This window comes from Bactrocera neohumeralis, unplaced genomic scaffold, assembly GCF_024586455.1.
Source record: "Bactrocera neohumeralis isolate Rockhampton unplaced genomic scaffold, APGP_CSIRO_Bneo_wtdbg2-racon-allhic-juicebox.fasta_v2 ctg1313, whole genome shotgun sequence".
NCBI lineage: Eukaryota > Metazoa > Arthropoda > Insecta > Diptera > Tephritidae > Bactrocera > Bactrocera neohumeralis.
The window spans coordinates 17,701-35,013 of NW_026089688.1; the positions used below are offsets into that span (position 1 = coordinate 17,701).

At 38.3% G+C, this 17,313-nt stretch overlaps 1 protein-coding gene across 1 annotated transcript; it reads right to left on the bottom strand.

Annotated features, from left to right (window-relative positions):
- Window positions 1–16,172: 16,172 nt before the first annotated feature.
- On the bottom strand, window positions 16,173–16,859 carry LOC126766464 (cyclin-dependent kinase inhibitor 1C-like; the record flags this gene model as incomplete). The annotated part of the gene is made up of 2 exons (XM_050484243.1): window positions 16,597–16,859; window positions 16,173–16,422 (listed from the first exon to the last, which is right to left on the bottom strand). Coding segments are annotated over exons 1-2 (513 nt in total), but the record flags the coding sequence as incomplete, so codon positions are not given.
- Between the last annotated feature and the right edge of the window lie 454 nt (window positions 16,860–17,313).

Genomic DNA, 17,313 nt, shown 5'->3' on the forward strand with positions numbered 1-17,313 from the left:
GCTTAGACTTTGAAAAAGCTTACGATCGTATCGGTCTTCACAAAGTTCTGAAGCAAATAGCAAATTGGAAATTTGGACCGAAAATATACAATCTCCTCAAAAATTTTCTTACAAATCGTAAGTTTCGGGTTAAAGTTCACAATAGTTTTTCTCACTGTTCTCCGCTAGAAAATGGAGTTCTTCAAGGTTCTCCTTTATCTGTAGTCATATTTTTAATTGTATTTAACGAAATCAGCCAGATACTTTCAAACTACCAAGTCGACCATTGTATGTATGCAGATGATATTCTGATATTTTCAAAACATCTTGATTTGAATAACGTCAAACTAACTTTTATGGAAATACTTAATGATATATCTAATTGGTCTCTCACATCTGGCGCTAAGTTATCATTAGATAAATGTAACATCTTACACATCTGTCGTAAAAGAAACTGTAATAATATTAATATCACATTTAGGAACATAAGTATATCTACTGTTAATGATATTAAAATTTTAGGACTTATTTTCGACTCTAAGTTTAAGTTCAAAAAACATTGTTTATATATAAGAAAAAAACTTTTTGATAGGTTAAATATAATTAAGTTCTTATCTTCACGACATTCATTCATTCATCCTAGAACACTAATTAACGTCGTGAGATCTCTAATTTTATCGGTTATTGACTACGGACTACCAATCTACGGGCATCATGCTGGCAGCGATTTGAAAAAGCTCTATGCACCTTATCACATGGCAGTAAGACGTAGCCTAACGGCCTTTCCAACCTCCAGCACCATAAGCATACTTGCTGAATCCGGAATGCCACATATAAACGAAAGACTGAAGTTTAACACATTGCAGCTAATACCAAAGGTATATCTAGGCATTAACGCTAATTTTCTCAACGACGTACGGTCGGCCACACGACGCAAACGAACACTCAAGTTCCCTTCAACTATACATCTTGTTCTAAAGTACGTCCATGAAATTGATATACCCCTAACACCTAAGCCTTCGAAGATTAGCAAACACCCACCATGGGCTCTTCCCTTTTCTGTTATAGAAGACAAATTAATGAGATGGAACAAAGCTTCCACGAATGGTGAGGTATACAAACAACTCTTTATGTATCGTGAAAAAGTGCTCATTTCAGAAGGATGGAAATTCATTTACACAGATGGCTCCAAAAACTCCCACAACACTGCTTATGCAGTGGTTTCGGAGAACTCGAAAATTATTAAAAAGGGGTTACTTTTATCGCCATGCTCGGTCTTCACCGCTGAAGCATACGCCATAAAAGAAGCTATCCACTGGTCATCACTTTGCAAACTAAAATTTGTAATATGTACCGACAGTCTTGCAACAATCACAGCCGTTCAAATTACATCCAACAGTAGTCCTCTAATCAGAGAAATTCGGGACAAATTAATTGATGGCCAAAGAAAAGTTAAACTAATGTGGATTCCAGGCCACTGTGGCATTACAGGTAACGAACTCGCTGATAAAGAAGCAAAAAACGTCACTCGTAGTCCATGCATTTACGTGAAAACTTACGAAAGCAACGACATTTTGCGATTCGTAAGAAACTACTTAAAGCTTAAAGCGAGAGCGGCATGGGATTCATTTGACAACCGCTATCGACTCATAAACTCCGATCATAGAAAAGCTTCATACCCTTCCGTATGCAGCGTCCCGGAGATCAAAATTTTCACACGACTTCGCTTAGGACACTGTATCTTAACTCACCAACATATTCTGGATCGGAACATAATGCCTGGTTGCCGGCTATGCAACAGTTCACCAAACTCCGTAGAACACATATTAAACCTCTGTCCTACGCTTTGCAACATACGACGGGATTTCATCGACACCTCTCCTTCGAAACTTCTCCTAGAACCAACAACTGCCAACATAAAAAATATCTACAATTTCATCTCCAGAGCCCAATTAAAGCACCTTATCTAAAATCAACCTAATGTCATTATCAAAGCTTTCTATATATTTCATACACTACAACTTAAATTTAGGTAAACTTCTGCTCATAACTACTTCTAATCATAAGTATCCACATTGTAAATATCGGGTGATTTTTTAAGAGCTTGATAACTTTTTTTAAAAAAAACGCATAAAAGTTGCAAAATCGGTTCTTTATTTGAAACGTTAGATTGGTTCATGACATTTACTTTTTGAAGATAATTTCATTTAAATGTTGACCGCGGCTGCGTCTTAGGTGGTCCATTCGGAAAGTCCAATTTTGGGCAACTTTTTCGAGCATTTCGGCCGGAATAGCCCGAATTTCTTCGGAAATGTTGTCTTCCAAAGCTGGAATAGTTGCTGGCTTATTTCTGTAGACTTTAGACTTGACGTAGCCCAACAAAATAGTCTAAAGGCGTTAAATCTATGATCTTGGTGGCCAACTTACGGGTCCATTTATGAGATGAATTGTTCTCCGAAGTTTTCCCTCAAAATGGCCATAGAATAGCTGTGTATATAGCGCCATCTTGTTGAAACCACATGTCAACCAAGTTCAGTTCTTCCATTCTTGGCAACAAAAAGTTTGTTAGCATCGAACGATAGCGATCGCCATTCACCGTAACGTTGCGTCCAACAGCATCTTTGAAAAAATTCGGTCCAATGATTCCACCAGCGTACAAACCACACCAAACAGTGCATTTTTCGGGATGCATGGGCAGTTGGCCACCAAGATCATGCGATTTAACGCCTTTAGACTATTTTTTGTGGGGCTACGTCAAGTCTAAAGTCTACAGAAATAAGCCAGCAACTATTGCTTTATTCGGGCTATTATAACCACCCAAGACGCAGCCGCGGTCAACATTTGTAAATGTCATGAACCAATCTAACGTTTCAAATAAAGAACCGATAAGATTTTGCAAATTTTATGCGTTTTTTTTTTTTTTTAAATTTATCAAGCTCTTAAAAAATATAAGCTTAAGCATTTGTATATATAGTTATACTATATATATATATATATGATCATATATATATAGTATGTATGTATATATATGAAAATACACTCTTTGGAGACTGTAATATTTATAACTCATGTATATCTGTAATACACGTACATATGTTCCTATAATACTTTAACATTAGTCATAACCCTAACTCATAACTAATATTTGATAATTAAATGTACAAATTAATTTAATCCCTCAGCCGAAGGCCCTGTCGCTAGTGCTGTTATACTTTATAGGTGGTATAATTATTCATAATTGTATTTCCTTTAATAAATAAATAAAAAAAATAAAACAATCGATGCTATCGATACAGCAGCTTTTGGTCATCGGTCGTAAAATGCAAAGAGCAAATATTAAATTTTGTTTTAAACTTAGGAAAACGTTTACTGAAACATTTCAAATGATCAAAAAAGGTTTATGGTGATCAGTGCCTATCCCGTAGTAATGTGCATGAGTGGTTTAAGCGATTCCAAGAAGGTCGTGAGGACCTCTGTGACGATAAGAAGTCGGTCGTTTTCAGAAGTCAAAAATAAAGACATTGGCGTTATGAAGCGTCTTTTGTCACGCATTCGTCGTGCTCGGCCACAATACCGTGAGACAGGGTCCTGGCGCCTGTTGCACGATAATGCGCCGTGTCATTGGTCGACGCTTGTCACTGATTTTTTGACAAAAAAACTCCATATTAACCATTAATCAATCACCCTACTTACCTGATCTGGCACCCTGTGATTTTTACCTATTTGGAAAACTTCATTTGCTAATGAAAGGACACTGGTTTCAGGACATTTCAGCTATCCAAAAGGCGACGACCGATATTCTCAAGAGCATTCCGAAAAATGACCTTAAACACTCATTTGAAATGTTAATTGACCGGGCTAAACGCTGTATCGAAGCACAAGGAAACTACTTTGAATAAAAAAATATAACTTTTGAAAAATATAAATTTTTTTTTAACAGTCCTGTTTCTTTTGCGACAAACCTTATAGTACTACCTACTGTATTTAACTGAAGTCGTTTTGGGTTTTCGCCTAAATGTGGGCTGTGTCAAGCGTATTGTCAAATGTTGACAGCGGCTCGTATAAAGCCCATATAACTGCTCGGTTAAAAATTAATATAAACGTTATCTATCTACGCATTAGATTTATTATTTAGCAGTTTTTAACCGAGCTGTTATATTTGTATATGGAGAGAATAGGATTACCATCTGGGTTCATCCATTTTGTCAGTGTCTTTGGGGTTGCTTAAGGAATGTGTCCTAAAATAATTGTTTATAATTGCTTGATTTGTTTAGCAGATACATATGTATGTACATTAAATTTCTTAAAAGTTGTCAAAAAATTTAACCCACAGATGCCCCTTGAAAATTCGATAATCTCTGTCAATTACAGTTCTAAATCTTAATTAACTAAGCATTAAATTAAGACGGTATACTGAAGATCGCAGTAGTGAGCGACACCTGCGTTCTATTATGGCAATAATTCGAAATAAGTAAGAATGAGTACTAACCATGCCTATAGAATACATAGGTGGTTATCTGGTAAACTACTAAAAGTGCGATAAAATACAGAATAAATGAGCCATAATCGTTAATCGGTGTAAAAATTATACGATGAGCATAGCTGTAACCTAACATTTCAGGAACTACTGAAGAAATTTGAAAAAAAAATTTGGTGTATGCGATTATTCAAACATTCCTAACACACATTCAGCGAAATCGTGCCACAACTACGCCTATCTCACATTAAACAAACTTCTCAATTCAATAAAAAGGAAATAAAAAAAATAATAATAATAAAATAATAATAAAAATAAATGAAGTTATCACAATAAAGTTTAGCAGAACCAAGCCATTTTTGTACCGAACATATTGGCCCACCTGTGAGGGCTGCTATTAAAATTTTAGGTAAACTTTTTTATTCCTCAAAATTTATGTTGGCCCTCTCATAGTAATCTCTTTGGCCCCAATACACTTGTGCCTACGATTTTTCCAATACTAGAAACAGTTGTTAAAGTCAGTTTCCGCAATAGTCTTCAATGCGCGCAGTGAATCACATATAATGACTTCAATTGACTCCAAACGGTTTCTCCGGAGCGGCACGATTTTGGTTGAATATTTGGCGAAAAACTTTCACTCAATTTTAGCTAGTTTAGGCACATAGATACACTAATAACAGTATAACACGCTCCTTCGTTTTCATTGAGATAACGTACATAGTGACTGATGTAAACTGTATTAGGTCGCCTGGTAGTTTTAAAATCGTTGTATTAGGCTTAAGGAAATTATTGACAAGATTTAACCCATTTTTGACACACAGACATACAATTGTCAGGAAATGGTTATTTCTGAATTTCAATTATATACATATCTCACACATTTTTGGAAAAGTCAATTGTAGGTACTGAGGTGCGTACAGTTTTTGTTTGGTTTATTCCTTGTTTAAATCTCATATCGCTCATATAAAGAATTTTGATCCTCTGGTTGACGTTTCCCACATTAACACAAAATAATAAATTTAGCGTCTTCGGTCGAGATAGTATCACGTATCACACGTATGTTTTTTATTTAAAGGTGTTTTTAATATAGTTTTATCTGACGGGAAATACATTATGGCAAAAAATTAAGCTTAATTCCCTCGAGACATTCATATTTTATTGCAGAGTTTTGTTACCAACTGAAGGATTTTTTTTTTGATTCTTGCGAATTGCAAGAGTATAAAATGATCAGTTGCACCTGAACTTAGCCTTTTTATACTCTTGCAATCTGTTGCTACAGAGTATAATACAAGTTGCGTTCCAAAGTAAACAGGACTTTTTGAATCCAGCGCCCCCTGGTGGTGTCATCTATATGTCGACTGGTGCGTTAGAATCTGCTATCTTTATCGATTGTCCAGGGAGAATTTCATGACATTTCAATGTCAATATGTTTGTGTTATCGGTGCGAAAATGAGCTTCGAACAAAGAGCCAACATTAAATATTGTTTTAAAATTGGTCAAACTTTTACCGAAACGTTTTAATTGATGAAACAATTTTATGGCGATGATTGCCTATCCCGTAGCAGAGCGCACGAGTGGTTTCAACGTTTTCAAAGTGGTCGTGAGAACATAAATGACGATCAACATGTGAGTCAATCCATCGAAACTTTGCGTGAATTCATCAAAAATCAGCCGAAATAAGCATTGAAATTCATGGACATGGAAATGAGCATCTCCAAAACATCGATTTATCGCATTTTGACAGAACATTTGGGCTCACGAAAGGTGTGTGCAAGGTTTGTTCCACACAAATTGACTGACGATCAAAAATTTCACAGAATCCAACATTCGAAATACATCATTATTTGACCAAAAATTAGATTTTAACCATTAACCACTACCCGTATTCAACTGATATGGCACCGTGCGACTTCTTCCTTTTCGTAAAAATGCATTTGCTGATGAAAGGAAAGCGTTATGCAGACGTAGAGGCCATTCAAAAAGCTTGAACTGGTATACTGGGGACCATACCGGCCAACGAACTAAAACACTCGTTCGGCATACTTTTGGACCGTGCAAAAAGCTGTAGTAGACTATTTTGAATAAAATAAATTGATTTTGCCGAAAAAAGCATTTGTTCTGCTTATTTTCAAGTCCTGTTTAATTTGGAACGCTCCTTGTATTTTTGTTTACCTAACGGTTCTACGTATCACCTAAAACTAATCGACATAGATATAGGGTTATATAGTATATATGTGTATATATAAATGATCAGGATGACGAGAAAAGACTGTCTGTCTGTGCGTCCGTCCGTCCGTGCAAGCTGTAACTTGCGTAAACATCGAGATAATCTCAATGAAATTGTGTATGTGGGCTCCTTAGTACAAAAAAATTTCGAATTCTTAGATGGGCGTAATTGGACCACTGACACGCCCACAAATCGCCATTAACCGAAAACATATACATAAGGACTATACCGAAAAGAAACTGTAGACAATGTTTTATTTGTAACGTAACGGATTTTATTATTTTTTGCTTGTAACTTTTTTTAATAACAAATAGAAGAGTTTTTATTCAATTTTATTTAAAACTAGTAAAAAAACATATTCTCTTAATTTATGCCGAATTTTCCCTTTAATTCCATTCATTAAATTCAGCACACCTTCTTTTATAACATCAGTACTTGCCTTGAGCCAGTTTTTTTTTAATTCGTCGTCGTTTTCGGCAACTCGATGATCCTTTTTTAAGTTTTGCTTGAACATTGCCAAATACTTCTCTATCGGAAGAAGTTGGAGGGTTCTCCTCTTGTTTAACAAAATTGACATTTTTATCCTTCAACAAAGCCAAAGTGGAGTGAGCGTAGTGCACTGTGGCTAAATCTGGCCAAAATAATGTTGGCACTATGTGTTTTTTATAAAATGGTATTAGGTGACGTACAACTTCCCTAGCCTTATTTTCCCTATTTTTATTTGTCGTTGACTTTGGGAATCTTTTGTTTTTATAAGTTTTTAAATTAATTCTTTACTTCACTCTTTAAATCATAGTAGCACTGGTTTTAGCTTTTTTCGCCAAATCGCGCACAGACCAATGTCTGTTTTGGTTTATTATGGCCAACACCTTTGCTTCAAGATTTGGATCACTAGGGCCTTTTTTTTGCCAGCTTTCTGTATGAAATCCCTTTTTCGGTGTAGTAATTGTGCACAATTTGCCTACGCACGTGTTCTTTGATTCGAGCCATCACGAAAATGATATTACATATTACGTAGAAAGAAAAAACAATAGAAGCAGAACTGATCATGCTTTCTAACGGTACTTACTGCAATGCGATCAAACGGCTACTTCCTGAGAAATATTGAGTTGAGAGTGTGCAGTTTCCTTTCGGTACAGTCCTTATGTAAATAGCCATAACTAAGCATAAAGCTGTAATTATGTACAGAGCATCTCGGTATCAAGGGTCACTTGTGGGATTTTTTTTTAAGTGGGTCTGGCCCGTCCTCTAACAAGTTTAATGTACATACATAACTCCTAAACCACATAAGCTACAACAACCAAATTTGCTGAGTACAAATCTTATAAAAACTTCTACCGGCAGTTTGAAAATCGATGATTTTTGAGGTTAATCCCGCTCACACCCCATATATCGGTACTGTTGAAAACTATTAATAGCGAAGACACAATGAAAGAATCGGATGAAACCCCATCGACAATAACAACACAACGTGTATTATGCAAATATGACTTGATCCACTTCAAAAAGCCAGAGTGAAAACCTAAAGATAATTATTTTTTTATTAGAATATTGTGCGAAACTTTAACAAAGGCGTTAGAGAAATCTGTATAAACACAATCTACTCGAAATCCAGCAGAGAAAGTAGACATAGAATAATCACTAAAAACAGCTACATTTGATACAGTAGAGCGACAAATAGACAAACCCATGCTGATTGACGTTAATGATTGATTTAACTGCACAGAATAAGTTAGTTTTAACAGAGCCAACGTGCTGATTGACGTTCATAACTGATTTAACTGCAAGGAATAACTTATTTTTAACGGAGATCTCCAAAATTTTGTAAGTGATAAAGATTACGATTCTTTTGGCGCCACGATTTCAGGGTATAATCTGAAAGAGGATGATTTCTGGATTAAAAATGTATACACATATACCCTTCTCGACGTATAATTTACGAGATATTTGTATTTAAAGTTCCACAATTTTATATGCAATTCACTATCATTTTATTTTTATTTACATGACATGACAAATACGAAAGTTGCCACACATTGTGTTTTGAAAAAATTATCAAAAAATTTTCTGTTTAACATATATAGAGAAAATAGTACAAATGGTTTTTGTATCATATGTTATTTGATAAATAAAGATAAAAAAATAACCCTGGTTGGTCCATCACCGGGATGTACATAGTTCTTTTGTGTCGAACTACTTTCTGCACTGGCGGCATTCGGCCGCTCTTCAAAATAAATAACACTGGTCGGTCCAACACCGGGGTGTTCATAGTTCCTTTGTGTCGAATTACTTTCTGCACAAAAGGAGAGTAATACTGAAAAACTGTGCATTCTATTATAAGTTTTTTCTATTTGTTATGATGTTTTTACATATATATAATCTTGTCAATGCTAAATAAAATTTAAGTTAACGAAAATCGTTAAAATGTTAAATACATTTTTGATTATTTTTTCAGGACACAACGTATGGCAACACTGCTATTTGTCATAAATGTAAACATACAAATCTCTTGAAAGTTTGAATGTGCAAAATAGTTTTTAAAGTATATGTATATTCTTAAAAAATACACAATTAGTGTAAATTTTGGATATACAGTACTTGTCCAATAAATTACGAACGAAAACAAAAATTTAATATTTTTAATATAATTTAATAATATTGAATATGATTCAATACAAAAATATGATAATTTACGTTTAATGTATATAGCATATAAAAAATAATTTTTTTTTTAAATACGCCACATATTTATGTTTTTATTAATGATTAACGTTAGAACTCCAGATAATTTTTTTGTTCGTTCGTAATTTTGGACAGGTACTGTATTTGAATGTGTACAGTGTAATTAAATATATATTAATTGAAAAATATGTGAAAAGTGGTTTCAACATAGTGAAATAACGAGCATTCTTCTTCTTCTTCTTAATTGGCGTAGACACCGCTTACGCGATTATAGCCGAGTTAACAACAGCGCGCCAGTCGTTTCTTCTTTTCGCTGCGTGGCGCCAATTGGATATTCCAAGCGAAGCCAGGTCCTTCTCCACTTGGTCCTTCCAACGGAGTGGAGGTCTTCCTCTTCCTCTGCTTCCCCCGGCGGGTACTGCCTCGAATACTTTCAGAGCTGGAGTGTTTTCATCCATCCGGACAACATGACCTAGCCAGCGTAGCCGCTGTCTTTTAATTCGCTGAACTATGTCAATGTCGTCATATATCTCGTACAGCTCATCGTTCCATCGAATGCGATATTCGCCGTGGCCAATGCGCAAAGGACCATAACTTTCGCAGAACTTTTCTCTCGAAAACTCGCAACGTCGACTCATCAGTTGTTGACATCGTCCAAGTCTCTGCACCATATAGCAGGACGGGAATTATGAGCGACTTATAGAGTTTGGTTTTTGTTCGTCGAGAGAGGACTTTACTTTTCAATTGCCTACTCAGTCCGAAGTAGCACCTGTTGGCAAGAGCAATCCTGCGTTGGATTTCCAGGCTGACATTATTAGTGGTGTTAATGCTGGTTCCTAAATAGACGAAATTATCTACAACTTCAAAGTTATGAATGTCAACAGTGACGTGAGAGCCAAGTCGAGAGTGCGACGACTGTTTGTTTGATGACAGGAGATATTTCGTTTTGCCCTCGTTCACTACTAGACCCATTTTCTGTGCTTCCTTGTCCAGCCTAGAGAAAGCAGAACTAACGGCGCGGGTGTTGAGGCCGATGATATCAATATCGTCGGCATACGCCAGCAGCTGTACACTCTTATAAAAGATGGTACCTTCTCTGTTTAGTTCTGCAGCTCGAACTATTTTCTCCAGGAGCAGGTTGAAGAAGTCGCACGATAGGGAGTCGCCTTGTCTGAAACCTCGTTTGGTATCGAACGGCTCGGAGAGGTCCTTCCCGATCCTGACGGAGCTTTTCGTTTTGTTCAACGTCAGTTCACACAGCCGTATTAGTTTTGCGGGGATACCAAATTCAGACATCGCGGCATAAAGGCAGCTCCTTTTCGTGCTGTCGAAAGCAGATTTGAAATCGAAGAAGAGGTGTGTGTGTCGATTCTCCTTTCACGGGTCTTTTCCAAGATTTGGCGCATGGTGAATATCTGGTCGGTTGTTGATTTTCCAGGTATGAAGCCACACTGATAAGGTCCAATCAGTTTGTTGACGGTGGGCTTTAATCTTTCACACAGTACGCTCGATAGAACCTTATATGCGATGTTGAGGAGGCTAATCCCACGGTAGTTGGCGCAGATTGTGGGGTCTCCTTTTTTATGGATTGGGCATAGCATACTTAAATTCCAATCGTTGGGCATGCTCTCGTCCGACCATATTTTACAAAGAAGCTGATGCATGCTCCCTATTAGTTCTTCGTCGCCGTGTTTGAATAGCTCGGCCGGTAGTCCGTCGGCCCCTACCGCTTTGTTGTTCTTGAGGCGGGCAATTGCTATTCGAACTTCTTCATGGTCGGGTAATTGAACGTCTGCTCCATCGTCATCGATTGGGGAATCGAGTTCTCCTTCTCCTGGTGTTGTGCGTTCACTGCCATTCAGCAGGCTGGAGAAGTGTTCCCTCCATAATTTAACTATGCTCTGGGCATCAGTGACTAGATCACCTTTGGGGGTTCTACAAGAGTATGCTCCGGTCTTGAAACCTTCTGTAAGCCGCCGCATTTTTTCGTAGAATTTTCGAGCATTACCCCTGTCGGCCAGCTTATCAAGCTCTTCGTACTCACGCATTTCGGCCTCTTTCTTTTTCTGTCTGCAGATGCGTCTCGCTTCCCTCTTCAATTCTCGGTATCTATCCCATCCCGCACGTGTAGTGGTCGATCGTAACGTTGCGAGGTAGGCAGCCTGTTTTCTCTCCGCTGCGACACGGCACTCCTCGTCGTACCAGCTGTTCTTTTGCTCTTTCCGAAAACCAATGGTTTCGGTTGCAGCTGTACGTAAAATACTTGAAATGCCGTCCCACAGTTCCCTTATACCGAGTTGTTGACTAGTGCTCTCAGAGAGCAGGAGTGCAAGCCGAGTAGAAAATCGTTCGGCTGTCTGTTGTGATTGCAGCTTCTCGACGTCGAACCTTCCTTGTGTTTGTTGGCGTGCGTTTTTTGCTGCACAGAGGCGAGTGCGAATCTTAGCTGCAACAAGATAGTGGTCCGAGTCGATGTTAGGACCTCGGAGCGCACGCACATCTAAAACACTGGAGACGTGTCTTCCATCTATCACAACTCAACTTTTTCATTGGTATTGTTTTTTTACGTGGCGGGTCCCAAGCCCAGCGCACAACCCAATGTTGGGAATGTTTCGCCTTCTCACATTAGCTCGCCTTCGAACGGATGTTCTTAGGCTACCCAGAAGATACTTGGTCAAAGACCGAAAGTAGTGAGCTGCTTGAGCCATGTGTAAAAGAATCGTTTCTGGCCACTCCCAAGTGAATGGCGATCAGAGAACTTTCTTCACTTGCCTGAACTTCTACACATGACTCCATCCATGACTAACGAGCATTACTTTTACAAATTTTTGAACTTTAAATAAAAATATCTCGAAAACTATGAGTCTGAGGCGGGTATATCCGTATACATTTTGTAATCCTTAGGACCACCTCAATCCATCCGTACCATCCGTACCGGCGCCAAAAGAATGGTAATATTGCCAAAATTGCATATAACCGATATCTACTGTATATCAATTTTGTTTTAACTCTTACTGGCTTTATTAAGATTAGTTTTGTCAATTAGATTTCTACTTTTTTGATACATTACGTTTACATATACGTCTTTTAAAACCTTCAAAAGTTTGAAATAATTTTACGCCTATTTTCGATAAGAATCCTGAGGGTAATGATCACGTGACGTTTGCGCAGAACCCTAATCATTACTGGAAAACTAAGTTTTTATTACTAACAAGCCCATATTTATCTGAAGACATGAATTGAATGCATTTTGAATAATTCAGGGGCTTCATAGTTGAAACAGCATTTTGTTAAGACAGCACAGCCAGCATGAGCCCTGTTACTTGGATAATTGAGGCGAATATATCATAAATTTTATGCTCGTGCAATTAGTTGCTACAGGGTATTATAGTTTTGTTCACCTCACAGTTGCACGTATCACCTAAAACTAAGCGAGCTAGATATAGGGTTATATATATATAGTACATATATATAAATGATCAGGATGACAAAAAAGTTGAAATCCGGGTGACTGTCTGTCTGCCCGTCTGTGCAAGCGGTAACTTGAGTAAAAATTCAGATATCTAAATAAAACTTGGTATGTGGGTTCCTTGATACAAACCAAATTTCGAGTTCGTAGATCGGACCACTGCCCCGCCCACAAATTACCATTAACCGAAAACATATAAAGTGCGGTAACTAAGCTTAATAAAAATAATTTGGTACAGAGAGTTGTAGTGACAAGGGGCACCTATGGGAATTTTTATACTCTCGCAACAAAGTTGCTAAGGAGAGTATTATATTTTTGTTCACATAACGGTTGTTTGTAAGTCCTAAAACTAAAAGAGTCAGATATAGGGTTATATATACCAAAGTGATCAGGGTGACGAGTAGAGTTGAAATCCGGATGTCTGTCTGTCCGTCCGTCCGTGCAAGCTGTAACTTGAGTAAAAATTGAGGTATCATGATGAAACTTGGTACACGCATTTCTTGGCTCCATTAGGTTCGAAGATGGGCAAAATCGGCCCACTGCCACGTCCACAAAATGGCGAAAACCGAAAACTTATAAAGTGTCATAACTAAGCCATAAATAAAGATATTAAAGTGAAAATTGGCACAAAGGATCGCATTAGGGAGGGGCATATTTGGACGTAATTTTTTTTGGAAAAGTGGGCGTGGCCCCGCCCTCTACTAAGTTTTTTGTACATATCTCGGAAACTACTATAGCTATGTCAACCAAACTCTATAGAGTCGTTTCCATCAGGCATTTCCATATACGCTTCAAAAATGGAAGAAATCGGTTAATAAACACGCCCACCTCCCATACAAAGGTTATGTTGAAAATCACTAAAAGTCCGTTAACCGACTAACAAAAACGTCAGAAACACTAAATTTTACGGAAGAAATTGCAGAAGGAAGCTGCACCCAGACTTTTTTGAAAAATTGAAAATGGGCGTGGCCTCGCCCACTTATGGACCAAAAACCATATCTCAGGAACTACTAGACCGATTTCAATTTCGGTATGTAATATTTTCTTAACACCCTGATGACATGTACGAAATATGGGTGAAATCGGTTAACAAACACGCCTTCTTCTAATATAACGCTTCTTTGAATTCCATCTGATGCCTTCTCTGTATAATATATACATTAGGAACCAGTGATGATAGCGGAATAAAACTTTACACAAATACGGTATTTGAAAAATATGTAAATGACGGATAATGAAATATCAATTATCACTTTATCATGCGAGAGTGTAAAATGTTCGGTGACACCCGAACTTAGCCCTTCCTTTCTTGTTTAATTAAAATTTTATTATCGCATTCTTGCTTGTTGCCCAGGAATTGAAGAATTCTCTGCAACGTGGCTCATTGCCGACTCTCCAAATTTGTTTCATTATTTTTTATTTTCTTTTACATTGTACGAATTATTTTTGCAATAAGATTTGGCATGACCACATTTCTGCCATCGATAGCATTGCACAATGTCTTTAAATTGGCGAGGTGTCTTTACCATCCATTTCTTTTTTGCTGCCGTAGACACCGCTTATGCTGTTAAAGCCGAGTTAACAAGTACACCCCAGTCAATCTTTCTTTTTGCTATTTGGCGCCATTCGAGATACCAAGCGCAGGCAGGTCCTTTTACACTTGGTATTGCTGAACGTCAGTATAGATTTTCCAAAAATGTAAATTTTGATCTTCTGCTTGACGTTTTGCACATCAACTCAATACATTAAATAAAGGCTTTCTGCTAAGATTGTATCAGACATATCTCTGTTGAGGGCGATTTTACAATAGTTTTTGCTGACAGGAAGCAATAGTAAAAATAACTTAATAAAATACCAAATTTGATTGTAATCTATTCATGATTTCGTTTATAATCAATGTTGAAATTCTTGCCCAACATCTTTTTATACTCTCGCAACAATGTTGCTAAGGAGAGTATTATAGTTTTGTTCACATAACGGTTGTTTGTAAGTCCTAAAACTAAAAGAGTCAGATATAGGGTTATATATACCAAAGTGATCAGGGTGACGAGTAGAGTCGAAATCCGGATGTCTGTCTGTCCGTCCGTCCGTCTGTCCGTCCGTCTGTCCGTCCGTCCGTGCAAGCTGTAACTTGAGTAAAAATTGAGATATCATCATGAAACTTGGTACACGTATTCCTTGGCTCCATAAAAAGGTTAAGTTCGAAGATGGGCAAAATCGGCCCACTGCCACGCCCACCAAATGGCGGAAACCGAAAACCTATAAAGTGTCATAACTAAGCCATAAATAAAGATATTAAAGTGAAATTCGGCACAAGGGATCGCATTAGGGAGGGGCATATTTGGACGTAATTTTTTTGGAAAAGTGGGTGTGGCCCCGCCCCTACTAAGTTTTTTGTACGTATCTCGGAAACTACTATAGCTATGCCAACCAAACTCTACAGAGTCGTTTTCTTCAGGCATTTCCATATACAGTTCAAAAATGGAAGAAATCGGATATTAACCACGCCCACCTCCCATACAAAGGTTATGTTGAAAATCACTAAAAGTGCGTTAACGGACTAACAAAAAACGTCAGAAACACTAAATTTTACGGAAGAAATTGCAGAAGGAAGCTGCACCCAGACTTTTTTGAAAAATTGAAAATGGGCGTGGCCTCGCCCACTTATGGACCAAAAACCATATCTCAGGAACTACTAGACCGATTTCAATGAAATTCGGTACATAATATTTTCTTAACACCCTGATGACATGTACGAAATATGGATGAAATCGGTTCACAACCACGCCTTCTTCCAATATAACGCTATTTTGAATTCCATCTGATGCCTTCTCTGTATGACATACATATGTATATGTATGTATACATTAGGAACCAATGATAATAGCGGAATAAAACTTTACAAAAATACGGTATTTGAAAAATATGTAAATGACGTATAATGAAATCTCGATTATCACTTTATCATGCGAGAGTATAAAATGTTCGGTGACACCCGAACTTAGCCCTTCCTTACTTGTTAATATCAAGTTTTGACAACACCCAAAGGTATTTCCTCGACTTGGATTTCGCAAGTTGCAAGTTTAGAGAATTTTCGGCATAGCTTTGATTAAACTCGAAAATTAATAATCTCAAGTGAAGGTTTCAGATTTTTTTAAATGTCAATATGCCTTATTTCAACTTTTTGTGGTGAACAAATTTTAGTGAAATAAAGAGGATAATGTTGCGTTATTTCGGTCTTTTTCCCAAAAATACATTTATCTATTGACAACATAATTGCCAGTTAAGTTAGATATTTAGAAGTCTTTTTTTTTCGAAAAAAATCTCGCGGCACTTACCCTTTGTGTTGGCGAAACGAATTCAAAACGGGATACTTGTGGTTGATACTCGTATGTACGTGTTGCCACAACGCTGCTCAGCCCCGTAGACCGACGAGGTGGTGGTCCAGCCTGCCGACGCCGCAACGAGGTTCCGCTTTGCTGGGGTGCGCCACGAGCTGCGGGTTGGAAGCGGGGTATGCGGCCGCGCTGGATGGGTGGCCGATTCACTTCGCGTGCCGCGCTGCTATATAGCAGCGTGTGATGCGGCCTGTGGCATATTTGGCACAGCCCTCGTGACTCACACGCTGCAGTCACATGTGTATGTGACAGGCAGTTATGGCAATGCCCGTGGGCCTGGGCAACTTGCTGCCGTTGCACGGGTCGTATACCCCGAAACATGCCACAATGGTGCAGACGGTGTGGGCGTCAACAGATGGGGCACCTTATCTGACGGGTCTCCGAAGTCCTCGATGTGATCGGTGGTGGTCGGGTGCCACCACGAGGCGCGGGTGCAGGTACCGCTGCAGGCGCGGTTACCGGTACAGGTGCCGGCGTTGTTGCCGGTGCGGTTGCTGGCGTGGTTGCCGGAGCAGCAGCCGATGCTGTTGCAACTACCGTTCGGGGCGCTGGGGCAGACCCGTTGCGTGGCACATTGGTTATCGCCCGAACGGTTGGCGTATTTGCAACTGGCGTATCTACATCCATGGTAATCTGTGGTAAATGAGATGGTTTATTATACATATCTGTCATTGTAAGTTGATATGGGCAATCGTGCCACGATGTGGCGTGAATGGGCCGTCGTATTGATCGACCATTTTTTTTTAGTTTTCTTTACGGTTTGCTATTTTTACGTACGGTTTGTTATTATACTCTCGCAACAAAGTTGCCAAAGAGAGTATTATAGTTTTGTTCACATAACGGTTGTTTGTAAGTCCTAAAACTAAAAGAGTCAGATATAGGGTTATATATACCAAAGTGATCAGGGTGACGAGTAGAGTCGAAATCCGGATGTCTGTCTGTCCGTCCGTCCGTCTGTCCATCCGTCCGTGCAAGCTGTAACTTGAGTAAAAATTGAGATATCATGATGAAACTTGGTACACGTATTCCTTGGCTCCATAAGAAGGTTAAGTTCGAAGGTGGGCAAAATCGGCCTACTGCC